The sequence below is a fragment of the Salmo salar genome, chromosome 20 (genome assembly GCF_965601325.2).
Source record: "Salmo salar chromosome 20, fSalSal1, whole genome shotgun sequence".
Classification (NCBI taxonomy): Eukaryota; Metazoa; Chordata; class Actinopteri; order Salmoniformes; family Salmonidae; genus Salmo; species Salmo salar.
In genome coordinates this window covers 33,097,501-33,119,443 of record NC_138310.1, presented here as the reverse complement: position 1 = coordinate 33,119,443, position 21,943 = coordinate 33,097,501, and the positions used below count along the sequence as shown (strand labels likewise).

At 43.3% G+C, this 21,943-nt stretch overlaps 1 protein-coding gene across 21 annotated transcripts in view; it reads right to left on the bottom strand.

Moving 5' to 3' along the window:
- LOC106580487 (splicing regulator ARVCF) overlaps positions 1–21,943 on the bottom strand; it is a 371,259-nt gene that overhangs the window by 206,144 nt on the left and 143,172 nt on the right. For 20 of the 21 annotated variants that reach the window (XM_045703240.2, XM_014161608.3, XM_045703241.2 and 17 more), the window contains exon 4: positions 12,329–12,593. The exons of the other annotated variant lie outside the window; for it this stretch is intronic. In XM_045703240.2, coding sequence (XP_045559196.1) covers positions 12,329–12,553 — 225 coding nt within the window. In that variant the 5' untranslated portion in view covers positions 12,554–12,593. The remainder of the gene's footprint in view (positions 1–12,328; positions 12,594–21,943) is intronic. 21 annotated transcript variants of the gene reach the window in all.

The window sequence follows — 21,943 nt, the reverse complement described above, 5'->3', positions numbered from 1 at the left end:
ATCACTGATCATAATCTTGATGTGATTGGCCAGACTGAAACATGGCTTAAGCCTGATGAATTTACTGTGTTAAATGAGGCCTCACCCCCTGGTTACACTAGTGACCATACCCCCCGTGCATCAGGCAAAGGCGGAGGTGTTGCTAACATATATGATAGCAAATTTCAATTTACAAAAAAAAAAAACGATGACGTTTTCGTCTTTTGAGCTTCTAGTCATGAAATCTATGCAGCCTACTCAATCACTTTTTATAGCTACTGTTTACAGGCCTCCTGGGCCATATGCAGTGTTCCTCACTGAGTTCCCTGAATTCCTATCGGATCTTGTAGTCATAGCAGATAATATTCAAATTTTTGGTGACTTTAACATTCACATGGAAAAGTCCACAGACCCACTCCAAAAGGCTTTCGGAGCCATCATCGACTCAGTGGGTTTTGTCCAACATGTCTCTGGACCTACTCACTGCCACAGTCATACTCTGGACCTAGTTTTGTCCCATGGAATAAATGTTGTGGATCTTAAAGTTTTTCCTCATGATCCTGGATTATCGGACCACCATTTTATTGCGTTTGCAATTGCAACAAATAATCTGCTCAGACCCCAACCAAGGAGCATTAAAAGTCGTGCTATAAATTCTCAGACAACCCAAAGATTCCTTGATGCCCTTCCAGACTCCCTCTGCCTACCCAAGGACGTCAGAGGACAAAAATCAGTTAACCACCTTACCGAGGAACTCAATTTAACCTTGCGCAATACCCTAGATGCAGTTGCACCCCTAAAAACTAAAAACATCTGTCATAAGAAACTAGCTCCCTGGTATACAGAAAATACACGAACTCTGAAGCAAGCTTCCAGAAAATTGAAACGGAAATGGCGCCACACCAAACTGGAAGTCTTCCGACTAGCTTGGAAAGACAGTACCGTGCAGTATCGAAGAGCCCTCACTGCTGCTCGATCATCCTATTTTTCCAACTTAATTGAGGAAAATAAGAACAATCCGAAATTTCTTTTTGATACTGTCGCAAAGCTAACTAAAAAGCAGCATTCGCAAATGGAGGATGGCTTTCACTTCAGCAGTAATAAATTTATGAACTTCTTTGAGGAAAAGATCATGATCATTAGAATGCAAATTACGGACTCCTCTTTAAATCTGCGCATTCCTCCAAAGCTCCATTGTCCTGAGTCTGCACAACTCTGCCAGGACCTAGGATCAAGGGAGATACTAAAGTGTTTTAGTGCTATATCTCTTGACACAATGATGAAAATAATCATGGCCTCTAAACCCTCAAGCTGCATACTGGACCCTATTCCAACTAAACTACTGAAAGAGCTGCTTCCTGTGCTTGGCCCTCCTATGTTGAACATAATCAACGGCTCTCTATCCACCGGATGTGTACCAAGCTGACTAAAAGTGGCAGTAATAAAGCCTCTCTTGAAAAAGCCGAATCTTGACCCAGAAATTATAAAAAACTAATCTGCCTATATCGAATCTTCCATTCCTCTCAAAAATCTTTGAAAAAGCTGTTGCGCAGCAACTCACTGCCTTCCTGAAGACAAACAATGTATACGAAACGCTTCAGTCTGGTTTTAGACCCCATCATAGCACTGAGACTGCACTTGTGAAGGTGGTAAATGACCTTTTAATGACGTCAGACCGAGGCTCTGCATCTGTCCTCGTGCTCCTAGATCTTAGTGCTGCTTTTGATACCATCGATCACCACATTCTTTTGGAGAGATTGGAAACCCAAATTGGTCTACACGGACAAGTTCTGGCCTGGTTTAGATCTTATCTGTCGGAAAGATATCAGTTTGTCTCTGTGAATGGTTTGTCCTCTGACAAATCAATTGTACATTTCGGTGTTCCTCAAGGTTCCGTTTTAGGACCACTATTGTTTTCACTATATATTTTACCTCTTGGGGATGTCATTCGAAAACATAATGTTAAATTTCACTGCTATGCGGACGACACACAGCTGTACATTTCAATGAAACATGGTGAAGCCCCAAAATTGCCCTCGCTAGAAGCCTGTGTTTCAGACATAAAGAAGTGGATGGCTGCAAACGTTCTACTTTTAAACTCGGACAAAACAGAGATGCTTGTTCTAGGTCCCAAGAAACAAAGAGATCTTCTGTTGAATCTGACAATTAATCTGGATGGTTGTACAGTCGTCTCAAATAAAACTGTGAAGGACCTCGGCGTTACTCTGGACCCTGATCTCTCTTTTGAAGAACATTTCAAGACTGTTTCAAGGACAGCTTTTTTCCATCTACGTAACATTGCAAAAATCATAAACTTTCTGTCCAAAAATGATGCAGAAAAATTAATCCATGCTTTTGTTACTTCTAGGCTGGACTACTGCAATGCTCTACTTTCCGGCTACCCGGATAAAGGACTAAACAAACTTCAGTTAGTGCTAAATACGGCTGCTAGAATCCTGATTAGAACCCCAAAATTTGATCATATTACTCCAGTGCTAGCCTCCCTACACTGGCTTCCTGTTAAGGCAAGGACTGATTTCAAGGTTTTACTGCTAACCTGTTGGGGTTAGGGGGCAGTATTTACACGGCCGGATAAAAAACGTACCCGATTTAATCTGGTTATTACTACTGCCCAGAAACTAGAATATGCATATAATTATTGGCTTTGGATAGAAAACACCCTAAAGTTTCTAAAACTGTTTGAATGGTGTCTGTGAGTATAACAGAACTCATATGGCAGGCAAAAACCTGAGAAGATTCCTTACAGGAAGTGGCCTGTCTGACCATTCCTTGAGCTTCTTGCCTCTGTTTATTGAAGACTGAGGATCTTTGCTGTAACGTGACACTTCCTACGGCTCCCATAGGCTCTCAGAAGGTGGGAAAAAGCTGAATGATGTAATTCCAGCCCCAGGCTGAAACACATTTGCGCTTTTGGCAAGTGGCCGATCAGAGGACAATGGGCTTAGGCGCGTGCACGAGTCGACCCCATGCTTTATTTTCTTTCGTCTTTTTACCTAAACGCAGATTCCCGGTCAGAATATTATCACTTTTTTACGAGAAAAATGGCATAAAAATTGATTTTAAACAGCGGTTGACATGCTTCGAAGTACGGTAATGGAATATTTAGAATTTTTTTGTCACGAAATGCGTCGTGCTCGTCACCCTTCTTTACCCTTTCGGATAGTGTCTTAAACGCATGAACAAAACGCCGCTGTTTAGATATAACTATGGATTATTTGGGACCAAACCAACATTTGTTATTGAAGTAGAAGTCCTGGGAGTGCATTCTGACGAAGAACACCAAAGGTAATAACATTTTTCTTATAGTAAATCTGACTTTGGTGAGTGCTAAACTTGCTGGGTGTCTAAATAGCTAGCCCTGTGATGCCGGGCTATCTACTTAGAATATTGCAAAATGTGCTTTCACCGAAAAGCTATTTTAAAATCAGACATATCGAGTGCATAGAGGAGTTCTGTATCTATAATTCTTAAAATAATTGTTATGCTTTTTGTGAACGTTTATCGTGAGTAATTTAGTAAATTTTTAGTAAATTCACCGGAAGTTTGCGGGGGGTATGCTAGTTCTGAACGTCACATGCTAATGTAAAAAGCTGGTTTTTGATATAAATATGAACTTGATTGAACAAAACATGCATGTATTGTATAACATATTGTCCTAGGTGTGTCAACTGATGAAGATCATCAAAGGTTAGTGCTGCATTTAGCTGTCTTCTGGGTTTTTGTGACATTATATGCTAGCTTGAAAAATGGGTGTCTGATTATTTCTGGCTGGGTACTCTGCTGACATAATCTAATGTTTTGCTTTCGTTGTAAAGCCTTTTTGAAATCGGACAGTGTGGTTAGATTAACGAGAGTCTTGTCTTTAAAATGGTGTAAAATAGTCATATGTTTGAGAAATTGAAGTAATAGCATTTCTAAGGTATTTGAATAACGCGCCACAGGATTCCACTGGCTGTTACGTAGGTGGGACGATTTCGTCCCACTGGCCCTAGAGAAGCTAACCTACAAAGCATTACATGGGCTTGCTCCTACCTATCTTTCCGATTTGGTCCTGCCGTACATACCTACACGTACGCTACGGTCACAAGACGCAGGCCTCCTAATTGTCCCTAGAATTTCTAAGCAAACGGCTGGAGGTAGGGCTTTCTCCTATAGAGCTCCATTTTTATGGAATGGTCTGCCTACCCATGTGAGAGACGCAGACTCAGTCTCAACCTATAACCTCTTACATCTAGACGTTCCGCTAGCGGAACACCTGCTCCAATATCCAATGATAGGCGTGGCGCGAATTACAAATTCCTCAAAAATACAAAAACTTCAATTTTTCAAACATATGACTATTTTACAGCATTTTAAAGACAAGACTCTCCTTTATCTAACCACACTGTCCGATTTCAAAAAGGCTTTACAGCGAAAGCAAAACATTAGATTATGTCAGCAGAGTACCCAGCCAGAAATAATCAGACACCCATTTTTCAAGCTAGCATATAATGTCACAAAAAACAAAACCACAGCTAAATGCAGCACTAACCTTTGATGATCTTCATCAGATGACACGCCTAGGACATTATGTTATACAATACATGCATGTTTTGTTCAATCAAGTTCATATTTATATCAAAAAACAGCTTTTTACATTAGCACGTGACGTTCAGAACTAGCATTCCCACCGAACACTTCCGGTGAATTTACTAAATTACTCACGATAAACGTTCACAAAAAACATAAATTATTTTAAGAATTATAGATACTGTCGTGTCTTTGGGGTACCATTAAACTGAAGACATGTTTATCAATTAACTCCCTGTAATTATTATCATGCGATTAAACTGATTAATCGTTTAATTGTAATTAACTAGGAGATCGGGGCACCAAGGGAAATATTCAGATTACAAAGTTATAATTTTCCTAATATAACTTTCCTATATTATAACATTATATATTATATTCTATTGTAGTATAGGCCGATTATCTTCTGGTTTAAATGGTGTATTTTACCTCACGTCCAGTCTCATTCCAAACGTCGTAAATTGTTGTATCTGCACGAACCCAGTCTTTACTAAAATCATCCATACATCAATTGTCTTAAAATCATTTATTTACTAGACTAAGTAATTCACAGAAAGTATACAAACAGTAATTATCGTCACAAAGAATTGGTAGAGTAATGTGCCCTAGTGGCTAACAGGCATGGCTGGTGTCTTGTTGAACAATGGGTCATAAAGGGCAGCTGAGAAGACCCTACAGATTTCATTAATATTAACAATTGATATGCTAATCCTTTGCACATGAACGCTCACTCATTCGAGAACAATTGCAATCAATATATATTTACGCTCAGTGTGTCGTCGGGATCCTTGTTGGAGCATCGTTCTGTTGGAGAGTTCTCTCTCTCTCTTTCTCTCTCTCTCGGTTAGAATGAATCTTTCAAAGCGACATTCATTAATGTCGTCATAGAATGGGTGTTTTGTTGGTCTTCGCGTTCAATGATATCATTTCTAGCTGCAGACTATTAATTAATATCAAAGACTTGTTCTTATTCTGTCGGTATCAATAGTCTAAAAGTTAACCACGTGGTATAGTTCACTTTCAGTAGAGTACTTGGATGGTCAAACCTATTGGCCAACTCGCAATGGAGTGGAGGCCGGGTCTGAAGAAAGTAGATCAGGGTATAGTTTTATAGTGAACATGTCACATGACGCCTGGTCCTGTCTGTGTCCCTGGGGGCGTGCCGATGACTGAGTTAAGCTTGGTACAGAAATACAATTCTATCACATTAACATCAGTACATAGCATCTCAATGTATTACAAATAGCTTTATCCTTATTAATACATTTTATACAACCATGTGGATGCAAGTCTCATCGCTGAGGCTATTATATAAACAGTTGTATGGTAATATGGCTATATTGTCTCTTCTGAGTATCACAAAATTGTACCAAGCGGACCAGTTCATAGCTGGATTCTTCACCAATCTTTCATACCTTCTCCAGAACCTAAATGTCATTCGGTTCCCCAATTCTGTGAGTTGGAAGAATTTCCTGTGTCTCTCTATGGGCCATGTGGCCAGAGACTCTTCTCTGTAATTTTACCACTCCTTCACACAGGGACTGGGTGGGGGAAGGTAGGTTGGGGGATGGTGCAAGGGGGGAGGGTGTCAACTGTCCTCCCTGTACTCAAAGAGGCCAACGTCATGACAATACAGAACTCCTTTGTGCAATCGAGGTGTCCAATTTTAAAATAGCTTTTCGGTGAAAGCACATTTGGCAATATTCTGAGTAGATAGCCCAGCCATCACGGCTAGCTATTTTGACACCCACCAAGTTTAGCCCTGACCAAACTCCGATTTACTATTAGAAAAGTTTGATTACCTTTGGTGTTCTTCGTCAGAATGCACTCCCAGGACTGCTACTTCAATAACAAATGTTGGTTTGGTTCAAAATAATCCATAGTTATATCCAAATAGCGGCGTTTTGTTCGTGCGTTCAAGACACTATCCAAGCGTGACGAAGGTTTACGCGCCCGACGCGTTTCGTGACAAAAAAATTCTAAATATTCCATTACCGTACTTCGAAGCATGTCAACCGCTGTTTAAAATCAATTTTTATGCCATTTTTCTCATAATAAAGCGATAATATTCCGACCGGGAGTGGTGGTTTTCGTTCAAAGACGAAAGAATAAAAACATGGAGTCGACTCGTGCACGAGCCTCAGTCTCATAGTACTCTGACCGGCCACTATCCAAACGCGCTAATGTTTTTCAGCCAGGGCCTGCAAAGCCACGATTCAGCTTTTTGCCGCCTTCTGAGAACCCATGGGAGCCGTAGGAAGTGTCACGTAACAGCAGAGATCCCCTGTTTTGGATAGAGATAATCAAGAAGGCCAAGAAATGGTCAGACAGGTTACTTCCTGTACAGAATCTTCTCAGGTTTTGGCCTGCCAAATGAGTTCTGTTATACTCACAGACACCATTCAAACAGTTTTAGAAACTTTGGAGTGTTTTCTATCCAAAGCTAATAATTATATGCATATTCTAGTTTCTGGGCAGGAGTAATAATCAGATTAAATCGGGTACGTTTTTTATCCGGCCGTGAAAATACTGCCCCCTAGCCATAACAGGTTATGTCTTTACTGAAGACTTATCACTTCAGTAGGTCCTATGATTAAGTATAGTCTGGCCCAGGAGTGTGAAGGTGAACGGAAAGGCTGGAGCAACGAACCGCCCTTGCTGTCTCTGCCTTGCCGGTTCCCCTCTCTCCACTGGGATTCTCTGCCTCTAACCCTATTACAGGGGGTGAGTCACTGGCTTACTGGTGTTCTTCCATGCCGTCCATGGGAGGGGTGCGTCACTTGAGTGGGTTGAGTCACTGATGTGGTCTTCCTGTCTGGGTTGGCGCCCCCCCCCCCCCCCTTGGGTTATGCCGTGGCGGAGATCTTTGTGGGCTATACTCGGCCTTGTCTTAGGACGGTAAGTTGGTGGTTGGAGACATCCCTCTAGTGGTGTGGGGGCTGTGCTTTGGCAAAGTGGGTGGGGTTATATCCTGCCTGTTTGGCCCTGTCCGGGGGTATCATCGGATGGGGCCACAATGTCTTCTGATCCCTCCTGTCTCAGCCTCTAGTATTTATGCTGCAGTTGTTTATGTGTCGGGGGGCTAGGGTCAGTCTGTTACATCTGGAGTATTTCTCTTGTCTTATCTGGTGTCCTGTGTGAATTTAAATATGCTCTCTCTAATTCTCTCTTTCTCTCTTTCTTTCTTTCTCTCGGAGGACCTGAGCCCTAGGACCATGCCTCAGGACTACCTGGCATGATGACTCCTTGCTGTCCCCACTCCACCTGGCCGTGCTGCTGCTCCAGTTTCAACTGTTCTGCCTGCGGCTATGGAACCCTGACCTGTTCACCGGACATGCTTGTTGCACCCTCGACAACTACTATGATTATTATTATTTGACCATGCTGGTCATTTATGAACATTTTAACATCTTGACCATGTTCTGTTATAATATCCACCCGGCACAGCCAGAAGAGGACTGGCCACCCCTCATAGCCTGGTTCCTCTCTAGGTTTCTTCCTAGGTTTTTGGCCTTTCTAGGGAGTTTTTCCTAGGGAGTTTTTCCTAGCCACCGTGCTTCTTTCACATGCATTGCTTGCTGTTTGGGGTTTTAGGCTGGGTTTCTTTACAGCACTTTGAGATATCAGCTGATGTACTAAGGGCTATATAAATACATTTGGTTTGATATTCCATTAATCAGTCTCTGGCTGCCTCTCCTTTCTGACCACAACTTTTAATAATAGAGGGGCCCATCGAGGGCTGCCCCTGTGCTGGCGACTGGGAGCCCCCGAGCTACGAGCCGCTGATCCTCAGCCCATTTTAATCCATCATGCACGGACGAGAGAGTAGGAGATGTGCGTGCGTGTGGCTGCGAGAGGAGAGGATAGGAGAGAGTCGGATGCCTTCTTCATCCTTCATACAACAGAGTCGGATGCCTTCCTCATCCTTCATACAACAGAGAGGCGGATGCCTTCCTCATCCTTCATACAACAGAGAGGCGGATGCCTTCCTCATCCTTCATACAACAGAGAATCGGATGCCTTCCTCATCCTTCATACAACAGAGAGTCGGATGCCTTCCTCATCCTTCATACAACAGAGAGTCGGATGCCTTCTTCATCCTTCATACAACAGAGAGTCGGATGCCTTCCTCATCCTTCATATAACAGAGAGTCGGATGCCTTCCTCATCCTTCATATAACAGAGAGTCGGATGCCTTCTTCATCCTTCATATAACAGAGAGTCGGATGCCTTCTTCATCCTTCATATAACAGAGTCGGATGCCTTCCTCATCCTTCATATAACAGAGAGTCGGATGCCTTCCTCATCCTTCATATAACAGAGAGTCGGATGCCTTCCTCATCCTTCATATAACAGAGAGTCGGATGCCTTCTTCATCCTTCATATAACAGATAGTCGGATGCCTTCTTCATCCTTCATATAACAGAGAGTCGGATGCCTTCCTCATCCTTCATATAACAGAGATCCGGGTGCGTTCCTCCATCCTCATCCCTCATATACAGTGCCTTCAGAACGTATTCACACCCCTGGACTTTTTGCACATTTTGTTGTGTTACAGCCTGAATTTAAAATGGATTCAATTGATATTTTTTGTCACTGGCCTACACACAATACCCATTAATGTCAAAGTTGAATTATGTTTTTTGACATTTTAACAAATTAATAAAAAAATTAAAAGCTGTAATGTCTTGAGTCAATAAGTATTCAACCCCTTTGTTATGGCAAGCCTAAATAAGTTCAGGAGTGAAACTGTGTAACGTTGTGCGCTGAAAGTTGGGAAGCAAATTCAGGGAGTAAGTGTTTTAATGAAAAAACACAACATAATCCGAAACATGAACAACGCACAGACATTAAACTGAAACAGAAACAATGACGCCTGGGGAAGTAACCAAGGGGAGTGACATATATAGGGCAGGTAATCAAGGAGGTGATGGAGTCCAGGTGAGTGTCATATTGGGCTAATGTGCATAATGATGGTGACAGGACGAACAGCCTGGTGACCTAGAGGCCGGAGAGGGAGCACACGTGACAGACTGTCACATAATAAGTTGCATGGATAATAATAGTGTTTAGCATAATTTTTGAATGACTACCTCATCTGTACCCCACACATACAATTATCTGTAAGGTCCCTCAGTCAAGCAGTGAATTTCAAACAGAGGTTCAACCACAAAGACCAGGAAGGTTTTCCAATGCCTCGCAAAGAAGGGCACCTATTGGTAGATGGGTAAAACATTTAAAAGCAGACATTGAATATCCCTTTGGACATTATTATTTACACTTTGGATGGTGAATCAATACACCCAGTCACTACAAAGATACAGGCGTCCTTCCTATCTCAGTTGCCGGAGAGGAAGGAAACCGCTCAGGGATTTCACCATGAGGCCAATGGTGACTTTAAAACAGTTAGAGTTTAATGGCTGTTATAGGAGAAAACTGAGGATGGATGAACAACATTGTAGTTACTCCACAATACTAACCTAAATGACAGAGTGAAAAGAAGGAAGCCTATAGAGCATACAAATATTCCAAATCATGCATCCTGTTTGCAGTAAGGCACTAAAGGAATACTGAAAAGCAATTCACTTTTTGTTCTGAATACAAAGTGTTATGTTTGGGGCAAATCCAATACAACACATGACTTAGTACCACTCTCCATATTTTAAAGCATAGTGGTGGCTGCATCATGTTATGGGTATGCTTGTAATTGTTAAGCACTGGGGAGTTTTTAAGGATAAAACATAAATGGAATGGAGCTAAGCGCAGGCAAAATCCTAGAGAAAACCTGGTTCAGTCTGCTTTTCAGCAGACACTGGGAGATGAATTAACCATTCAGCAGGACAATTACCTAAAACGCAAGACCAAATCTACACGAGTTGCTTACCAAGAAGACCATGAATGTTCCTGAGTGGCTGAATTACAGTTTTGACTTAAATCTGCTTGAAAATCTATGGCAAGATGTGAAATGGTTGCCTAGTTTGAAGAATTATGAAAAGAATAATGGGCAAATATTGTACAATCCAGGTGTGCAAAGCTCTTAGACACTCCCAGGCTCCGCTGTAATCGCTGCCAAAGGTGATTCTTAACATGTATTAACTCAGGGGTGTGAATACTTAAGTAAATGAGATATTTCTGTATTTCATTTACAATAAATTTGCAAAATATTTTAAAACATGTTTTCACTTTGTCATTATGGTATTGTGTGTAGATGGGTGAGAGAGAAAAAAAAAATATTTAATCCATTTTGAATTCAGGCTGTAACACAAGAAAATGTAGAATAAGTCAAGGGGTATGAATACTTTCTGGAGGCACTATGTAAAAATAAAGAAAAACCCTTGAATGAGTAGGTGTGTCCAAACTTTTGACTGGTACTGTATAATAAACAATCTCATTATGTAATGATAGGCTCCTTCCACGGTGCAGCCAGCCACGTTGCGTGTGGCCTGTGTGTTTCGGGCCGTTCCACCCAATTGACCCCCCGATGCAGGGAGACGGGTGACGGACCACTGCCTTCACCTTGGAGCCACAACAGTGAGCCAGCTGTGAGTGATAACCATGTAGTGATCCTCCTGTAAAAGAGCAGGCTAATTCACTGGCTGTCGTGTTAAGCAGCTCTCGCTAAATCATTCACAATTTACGAGTATGAGAGGGCATCAACAAGTCAGGGACTTGGTTCATCAAAGCCTGTGGCAAGGGAGTGAAAAAGGCCGGCTTACTCAGCTGGGAAGCCACATACTGCCACTAAATTATACCTTTTTGGGGCTAAACAGGCAACGAGCCACAGAAATGAACGTTGGCACAATCTGTGAAAAAGAAAAGCATTTTGGGTTAAACATTATAAAAGCAGTGCATGCAGGGAAATGCCCATCCGCTAGAGTCAGGAGTTTGCTCTGTACTGTAAATCAATGGACGGTGACCACTGCCATTTCAGCAGATCATGTCTGCCTCACTTCACATCTCCTTCAACACATCCCCAGCCAGAGAAGTCAACAGCTCTAAGCACTCCCAGGCAATGCCTAAACAAGAGCCAAAAGGTCCTTGTACCCCAGCCAGGGAAGTCACTACAGCTCCACTCCCAGGCCCCAACCAGGACCCAAACATCCTTCAGCCAAGGATAGAGTCACCAGCACTACCAGCCCAGTCCCAATCAAGACCCAAATGTCCTTCAACCTCAGCCAGAGAAGTCACTACAGCTCCACTCCCAGGCACCAACCAGGACCCAAACATCCTTCAGCCACGGGCAGAGCTGGCTGAACAGACAGTAAGACCAATTAGCAGTAAGACCATAACACAATGGTAAAGTTTTGCAAGGCCTGGTGCCCCAGGTGGGTGGAGATTTCACTTAAGGTCCAATGGAATGTTTTAAAATGCGCAAACTCTGCTCACCCAGGGCACCAGCCATGGTAAACTAACTTGACGTTATCAAAAAACACTGGGTGGAAGGAAACGGGGTTGAATTGGGTGGTGGTGGTTTGTAGTGGAGATATCACCCTCCCCCCTTTAAAGAGGATGCGTCACCACACCCCATCACATTGTAATGTTTACATCCCCATCCAAGCACCACAACAGATCAGAAATAATACAGGGGTTGGATCAGCCACCAGATGCCCAGGAGAATGAGAGATGAATACAAAGAGATGATGATGATGATGATTGCAATGAGTCAAATACACAAATGGAGGGGGACTGGATAGTCAGATCAAGCAGGCAGGCAGGCGGACAAGCAGGTGGGAAATTGGGGCGTGCTGGCATGATTTACCTGCATCACCACCTGCTGCCAGGCCAGGGGTTGGCTGTTGGGTGGCAGCTTAGCGCTAGGCCCAGTCCCTCCCAACCTGTCGGGGGGTACATTGGAACGCTCCAACTGCAGGGAGACGTTGCGTCGCTCCTCCTCCAGGGCCCGGGTCAGACGCTCGAAGCGCGCCTCCTGCTCTTTCACCGAGGCCAGGATACTGGCGGCCGAGCGCACGTCATAATCCTCCATGGCCCAATGGTATGAGTCAAAGGGATTGGGTTGGACTGAGCTGAGCCGAGGTTCGATAGGGCAGTGGTCAGAGAACGGGGGGGGGGGGGGGGGGGGTGGAGAGAGGGAAGGGACACCAGGTCATTACAGACACTCAACCAGTCTGACATGGTTGGCTTGATAACTGTATTCTTCTAAACATGAAGATTCCTATGAAGGCGTTGGAAGAAGGAAAAAACACTTCATACAATTGTATTGTGAGACCTCAGCTACAGGGAAATATGAGCAGGATATGTTACACGGTTCCACATGGATGAGCCTTGCACACAATTACACCCCAACAATTACACCCCAACAATTACACCCCAACAACAGTCTCTCACACTCTTTTACATACACATTTGGTGGTGGTTCAGGATGAGGTGAGTTTCCTCCAAAAATGCCATGTCACCTGTTGCTATCAATGCAAATGCTAATTTGCAGTACACACACACACACACACACACACACACACACACACACACACACACACACACACACACACACACACACACACACACACACACACACACACACACACACACACACACACACACACACACACACACACACACACACACACACACACACCGTAATCCACAGTACATTACCACAGGCATACATAACCAAGATGTCCCATCATGAGCTTCAGGAAGCAGATGCAAAATGGTGTGTAGCCTATGTCACTGTCAAACACTTGTATCCATAACGGATGGTGGAATGACATCAAGGGGGTTGATCACACAATAACAATTGTAAGTAACTATAGTCATACACACAGGGTGTTATGAATACACACCTAGTAGATTAGTTGACAGAGTTAGATAACAGGCATCACACTCTCTACCAATAGTAAAAGGAGTGGAAGAGCCTGATGGCTGGAAGGAAAAAAAGCTAAAAAAGGAGGGAAGGTAATAACAGATGAGATCAGACAGGGGTTAAACCAGAAATGACAGCATTGGTTTCAAGGCCCAGAAAATCAAGTGGGGAAAAAGAGCGATCGCTGAGGGACAACAAAAACATACCACACAGTCAACAACACAGACACTGTTACATCTGAAACCACATAAAGAGATAAAGAGAGAGTTAGCTTGGCAAGAGATGCAGATGTGTTGATTAGAATCCTGAACAGGTTGGATTGCAGTGTGTGAGTATGTATGTCTGTAACCACAATGAGAGAGAGAGAAAGAGAGAGAGAGAAACAGAGAAAGACAGACAGGGAGAAAGAGAGAGAGACACAGAGAGAGAGACAGAGAGAGAGACAGAGAGAGAGAAACAGAGGGAGAGAGACGGAGACGGATAGACAGAGACGGAGAGACAGAGGGAGAGAGAGTGAGAGAGACGGAGAGAGAGAGACGGGGAGAGATACAGAGACAGAGGGAGAGACAGAGGGAGCGACAGAGAGGGAGAGAGGGACAGAGAGCAAGAGAGGGACAGAGAGAAACAGAGAGAGAAACGGAGAGAGAAAAAGACAGAGAGAGAAAGAGAGAGAGAGACAGAGAGAGAGACAGAAGGAGGAACAGCGAGAGAGAGAGACAGAGAAACAGAGAGAGAAACAGACAGACAGAGAGAGCGAGACAGCGAGAGAGAGAGAGCGAGAGCGAGGGAGACAGAGAGAGAGAGAGAGAGGGGGGGCAGAGAGAGAGAGGTAGACAGAGACCCACATTCCCTTTGAAGAACACAATCCCCCTTTGATGTTTGTTTCTGGCTCATCATTTATTTATCCAAAATGGAGATTGGTGTGACAACACTCTCATAGCAAAGCAGTGTGGAGGAGGCCACGTCATTTGAAGTTGAGCTTCATGCTGGTGACGGGTCAGGGAGTGGTGAGATGGGATGAGGGGTGTGGTAGTACTGGTGGTTGAGAGGGCTTTCTCATGTTTCTTTTCCCTCTCCACACAGACAGCCATGAGAGGCTATGGCTACAAACACACAGCCTAGCTGTGTTAAGCTGTATTCCTTTTCAAAGAGTTCTGTCATCATCAAAACAGTGGTCGTGGGCTATGATAATACTATAATAGGGTGATTCTTCACGAAACTATAAAAAAAGCCCATGATTTAGGATTTTCACAACATTTTATCCATAGAAGCGTCTTTTGGAGGAAGGATTATTGACATATATTTGACATTTGTATCTTAAAGCATAAATGAGAAATCATTAATTGAAGTTTTTTGAAATATTTGTGCCATTTTGACCATTCCAGGCCTCCTTTATAACAGTAATGTTTTAACTGTAGATGCTACAAAACTAAAGCTGGTGTCGCATGAGGCTTTATCGTTTTCTCTGTTATATGAGTTGTATTTTGATTTCAATAACACTTCTTTCATTTATCAATATTTAAAAAACATATACATGAAATACGGGGCGGCAGGTAGCCTAGTGGTTAGAGCGTTGGACTAGAAACCAAAAGGTTGCAAGATCAAACCCCCGAGCTGAGAAGGTACAAATCTGTCATTCTGCCCCTGAACAAGGCAGTTAACCCACTGTTCCCCTGAACGAGGCAGTTAACCCACTGTTCCCCTGAACGAGGCAGTTAACCCACTGTTCCCTTGAACGAGGCAGTTAACCCACTGTTCCCTTGAACGAGGCAGTTAACCCACTGTTCCCCTGAACGAGGCAGTTAACCCACTGTTCCCTTGAACGAGGCAGTTAACCCACTGTTCCCGCGGGCGTCCCGCCCCGAACGAGGCAGTTAACCCACTGTTCCCCTGAACGAGGCAGTTAACCCACTGTTCCCCGCGGGCGTCCCCGCCCCGAACGAGGCAGTTAACACACTGTTCCTACCATTTTCACATTCACTCTGTTGGTAATATTTACAATTTGGCAGAGGTGTGGATTCAAGTCACAAATTTCATGAATTGAGACTCGGTTTTGTAAAGTTTATCACTAATTTTGTGGCAAAGAGTCTCCGTGGATTACGCTCCACGCAAACAGAGACAGTAGCCACAGCACTTGCAAAGGGCGACAATTTCCGAATGTAACAGGCTGTTACTACAATTTCAGGTAAAAAGGAAAAAAAAAGGGAAAAGAAAGAACAATTTGTACTGTAAGTCAACAAGACATTTGTGTTTACACTGCCTCGCTGAGAAGGGGGAAACTGTCGGTTGAGTGTCGTGCGCTGTGTCCAGAGGTAGCGGTTGAGACGTGACAAGTTTACACGTTTACATTTCAATACATGTGTAGCCGAGGGTATTTTGCGAAAAGTCTAGTAAGTGTGAAGACCCTCTAAGAGTTTCCACAGCAGATGTTTGCTAATGGTCTGGGGCTGAGGGGAGCGGGAGAGGAGAGCACACAAAGGTCTCCCCATGTTCAACCCAATCCACCAATAACCAACACCCCTGTTATTTACTACACAAAGTACATGGTAGAACAGCCCTCAAAACACACTGGGAGGCCAAGCATAGCATTTTGTGGTGACGATATTATTGGAGAGACGGGTTAAATCATTTTCATAATATTAAAAGCTAAAATAAACATTTAAATGTCATTAACCTAATTCCACAAAAGATGTGGTAAATTTGACTGCTCTAGAGAAAAACAAACCTCTTGAGGATACCCTAGGATAGGGGGCGCCACAGCGCATTTTGAAAAAAAATCGTTCCCATTTTCAACGGCCTACTAATCAAACTCAGAAGCTAGGGCATGCATATACTTATTATATATGGATAGAAAACACCCTAAAGTTTCTAAAACTGTTTGAATGGTGTCTGTGAGTATAACAGAACTCAAATGGCAGTCAAAACCCCGAGACCGATTGAAACAGGAAGTGGAATTCAGAATTGTGGACTCGACTTCTCATCTTTCCCTATAAATCACACCGTTAACCATGGTTCAGTGAGCACTTCCTATTGCTTCCACTAGATGTCGCCAGTCTTTTCACAGTGGTTTGAGCCTTATACAGCCGAAACTCAGTGAATGATACTCTTTGGAAATTGGTCACAGGGGATGGGCCATCACCATTATGACGCCGGCGGCCATGTCTACCCCCACCTTTGGAATGGGTTTGAAAGACAATTAAATCATCCCCCTCAAATCTTATTGGCTCTCTTGGTGTTACAGGCCCTGAAGATTAATGTTTTACAACGTTTGACATGTTTGAACGAACCTACAGGCGGGAGAATCATTTTATCCGAAACTTCAGCCCTGCGCACATCGGAGAATTTGGAGAGAGCCCAAGGACGCGTTACCAACAGCAGGCTAATGGAACGTGAAGTATGGACTTTTTCGACCGAAAATACATCTGTTGTGGACCTGGGATGCTTTCTGATGAAGACAACTAAAGGTAGGCGATTATTGACAATATTATACAAGATGAGATGTGACATGCGATTGTGCCAAGATGGCGCCGAGCTCTGTATATTAGCTCATTTTCTGAGTATCGCATCTCCTTTTATCGCAAAGTGTGATTACCCAGTAAAGTTAATTTAAAATCTGGTATGACAGGTGTTCTCAAGAGATATTCATCTATAAATGTTAGATTGACAATATAAATTTAAAAAATCGTTATCGGATAGTAATTTAGGGAATTGTAGCATTGTTTACCGGGACGCATTTGAGGGGAAATTATTTAGTCAACGTCAGACGCCGATGTAAAATGCTGTTTTTATATATAAATATGACCTTTATTGAACAAAAGAATGCATGCATTGTATAACATGATGTCCTAGGGCTGCCATCTGATGAAGTTTGTAAAAGGTTAGTGCTGCATTTAGCTGTTTTTTGATTATATGTGATGCAAGTGGTTGGTCGGAAAATGGCTATGAAGCTGCTTTTTACGATGGACTCATCTAACATAATCTAATGATTTGCTTTTCCTGTAAAACCTTTTTGAAATCGGACGACGTGGGTCGATTCAGGAGAGGTGTATCTATAAAAAAAATATATATATATTATTATTATTTTTTTTTTAATTATGATTTTTCCTCAATTTCCCTCTTTATGGGTGACAGTCAACAGAGCCATGAGTATGTTGTACTGGAACAGCAGGCTACAGTATTCTGATGACTGGAACAGCAGGCCACAGTATTCTGATGACTGGAACAGCAGGCCACAGTATTCTGATGACTGGAACAGCAGGCCACAGTATTCTGATGACTGGAACAGCAGGCCACAAAAATTATGATTTTTTTTTTAATGCTAATTGGCGATATGATTTTTCGCTGGTTTTTGATCCCGCTGAAGGGATCAGACGCTGGAGAGGTTAAATTGAGTGTATATTTTATTCCACCACAGAGTGAATACAGAATGCAGCACCTTGCTCTGAGGCTGACTCCTGAGTCCCAGCTATTCTGGTGTGGGGCTTTTCCTCAAGTATTCATGTGTTTCAGCACAAACCCTTAGGCATGCATGGTGCTAAAAATAGCTGGGTAATAAATGTATTCTCACACCACGTGGCCACAATTCCAGCGTGGTGGTAGTTCTGAGGGGACATGAGAGGCAGCAGCTAGTCAGTTGCTGCCTCACTTCAAAGACCCCCTGCCCCTCCACAGGAAAACTCAGCTATACATCTTTATCACTACATTGGTCAGGTCTTTTGGAACCATTGTGATTGTGAACACACAATATAAGACATGTCATTTTACTTTTGGAATAGGTGTAGCTCGTTATGAATAAAACAATAAGGTGCAGAGCGTTCGATTTGCCTCCTCTAAAACCCTTGACAACTGCATGCCGTTTTCAAGGGATTGTTAAATAAATGGGAACTATTTTGTTGTAATATCATATCTTGAAGAGCGTAGTCAGAACTAAAAATGAGATTATTCCATGCAAAACAATTGCGCACTATCAGAATTATAGCCTACTGCATGATCAGTAAATATCAAATCAAATCACATTTTATTTGTCACATTTGCCAAATACAACAGGTGTAGACCTTACAGTGAAATGCTTACAACCCCTTATTAACCAACAATGCAGTTTTAACTAAAATAAGTGTTTATCAGGTATGAAGGTAAAGCCAGATGCAGACCACGTCGAATAAACAATAGTTTAATATTCCAACATGGGCAGGCAATAGACAGGTCAAGGCAGGCAGGGGTCAGTAAACCAGAGGTGGTGCAACGGTACCAGGTGGCAGGCAGGCTCAGGGGTAAGGCAGAGGTCGGTAATCCAGAAGGGGGCAAAGGTACAGGTTGGAAGGCAGGCTCAGGGGCAGGCAGAGTGGTCAGGCAGGTGGGCTCGGAGTCAGGACAGGCAAGGGTCAAAACCAGGAGGGCGAGAAAAGAGAGACTGGAAAAAGCAGGAGCTGAGACACCATCCGCTGGTTGACTTGACAAACAAGATGAACTGGCAACAGACAAACACAGAACACAGGTATAAGTACACAGGGGATAATGGAGAAGATGGGCGACACCTGGAGGGGGGTGGAGACAATCCCAAAGACAGGTGAAACAGATCAGGGTGTGACAGTGTTAAGTAAAAACTAGATAATAATTAGAGAGCAGCAGTAAAATAACAAGGCAAGTAAATACATAGGGTACCGGTATAACAGAGTCGGGGTCACCGGTAATTGAGGTAATATGTACATGTAGGTAGAGTTAAAGTGACTATGAATAGATAATAAACAGAGAGTAGCAGCAGAGTAAAATTAGAATGCAAATATTCTGGGTAGCCATTTGAAGCTGTTAAGAAGACTTTTGGACCTAGACTTGGCACTCCGGTACTGCTTGACAATTTTTAGGGCCTTCCTGACACTGCCTTGTATAGAGGTCCTGAATGGCAGGAAGCTTGGCCCCAGCGATGTACTGGGCTGTACACACTACCCTCTGTAGTGCCTTGCGGTCGGAGGCCGAGCAGTTGCCATACCAGGCCGTGATGCAACCAGTCAGGATGCTCTCGATGGTGCAGCTGTAGAACTTTTTGAGGATCTGAGGACCCATGCCAAATCTTTTCAGTCTCCTGAGGGGGAATAGGCTTTGTCGTGCCCTCTTCACAACTGTCTTGGTGTGTTTGGACCATGATAGTTTGATGGTGATGTGGACACCAATGAACTTGAAGCTCTCAACCTACTCCCACAGCCCCGTCGATGAGAATGGGGGCATGCTCAGTCCTCCTTTTCCTGTAGTCCACAATGATCTCCTTTGTCTTGATCACATTGAGGGAGAGGTTGTTGTCCTTGTACCACACGGTCAGGTCTCTGACCTCCTCCCTATAGGCTGTCTCATCGTTGTCGGTGATCAGGCCTACCACTGATGTCGTGCCTGGCCGTGCAGTCGTGAGTGAACAGCTTTACCAACTGACAACTTTACCTGGACAAGGACTTGCTGATGTCAAGCCCTTTCCAAAAGTCAAATCTCTGATGAAGCAAGCTAAATGACAAATGGATAGGATACCCTCACGTATCTGAAAATACAAGATCAATTGATGTTAACTGATCATGAAAACTATGCAGTTACATGCTGTATAGCTGATGATAGAGCTAAATGTGGAATAATGTGCAGTTCTGACTACGCTCTTCAAGAGGTGACTATATTAAAACCAAATTGTTAAAGTATTTAACAATCCCTTGAAAACAGTATGTAGTTGTCAATGGTTTTAGCGGAGCTGGGGGTCTTCCTGCCCCAAAGCAGCCAAATCGAACGCTCTGCACTCTATTGTGACGTTTTATTGATAACGACCTATACCATTCTAAAATGTAATGGCAATGGCAATACAAGGGCTCTTGTCAATTCAGCATACATCATTATGAGGCCCTTCACTGTTTAGTGTTCAGCGTTGGGCATTCAAATCCTACAGCCACCCACATCCACCCTAACACCCCCTTGAGAGTATAGGACCAACATGTTAAGCTAATTCCTGCTACTGATTTGTGAGCCTCCGCCCAACCTCCTGAAGTGTCATAAACCAAGGTTGGATTAGTATTGGCTTGCTTCATTAGCCTCCTCCAAAAGAGCTTTGAAAGCTACATTAAGACGTTTCCAGTGAAAATGAATTAAGCCCCACTCAACCAGGAACAAAGAAAGAGACTGACTTTATATTACATTACACAGGCACCCCCAAACCTAGACATGGGGTGGGCTGAGTGGGAAGGGGGTGTAGGGGAATCGGTGTAGGGGGGTATATAGGTAATGGGGGGAGGGCGACGAGGGTAATTGAGTGAGACCATCAGTGCCCGGTATCCATCCAGAGACACTCACCTGATTAGGGAAAATTCTAACCTATGCACTTTTAGCGCTGACTGCCAATTACTCCCTTCTAGTGCCCATAATTGCAGCTTAAATTAATTCCTTGTCTAAAACCATCTGATGCCCTTCTGATAAGGGAGGTCTCAATGGCACAAAGGGCTACTTAAAAACACCTGCTCCTATGCATGTGTGTGTGTGTGTGTGTGTGTGTGTGTGTGTGTGTGTGTGTGTGTGTGTGTGTGTGTGTGTGTGTGTGTGTGTGTGTGTGTGTGGGGGGGGGGGGGGGGGGGGGGGCCAGCCTGCCCCTCAGCCCACCTGAGCTCTCTGATGGATAATACATTTGAACAATTAGATGCCAAATTAGAGACATTAAGGGGGCATCGCACAGATTTAAACAAGCAGTGATTTCCAGGCCCTTAGTCTACATTCCAAATGGATCCCTCTTCCCTTTGAAGTGCACTACTTTTGACCAGGGCCCATAGGGCTCTGGTAAAAGTAGTGCACTATATAGGGAATAGGGTGCCATTTGGGACGCAACCTTAGTGATATTTCTTCAGACTGTTCAAAATGTCAAAGCGTGGGAATGACTGACAGTCTAGTAGTGATTAATCAAAATGTCAGAAATTCAGTTTAGGCTTTAGAAACACTTTGGAGTCTTACAGTCTTTTAGTAAGTTGAATGGCTAGAAAATTGCTGGAATTATTCCCAAACACGAAGAAGAAAACGTTAGTCATTTTAATGGCATGGTAGTGTGGTACCAAACATGACAATTTGACATTATGACTTGAGTGTTGAGTTCTTCAACATTTTGTCTGAAGAAAAACTGAGAAAGCATGAGAAGACAAAATAACAGGGACGGTAATGTTTTCATTTCAGACTCCAGAAGAAAATCTAAGTCTTTAATTATCATCATCCACAGGAAAACATCTCAAGAGAAAAGAAGATGGAGGAGAGAGAAGAGTGCTTCATTATTAGTGTTGCGTTGCACAACTTTCTGTCAGAGTGAGAATGAAGAAGGGCTAGGCGAGCGTTAGAGATGAATAGGTATTGGCTCTGGCAATAAAGCAGCAGCAGCAGCTACCAGGAACACATTGTCACTTCTAATACATACCTAATATTCTGAAAGGCATCAGATGTGATGGTACGAACACAAGCCTGCCAGCTTGTTTTAAATAGCTAGGTAACAAAAGAACAGGTAATCTCGCTCGTCTTTGAAGATTTACTCTTTCATCGAACCAAAACCACACT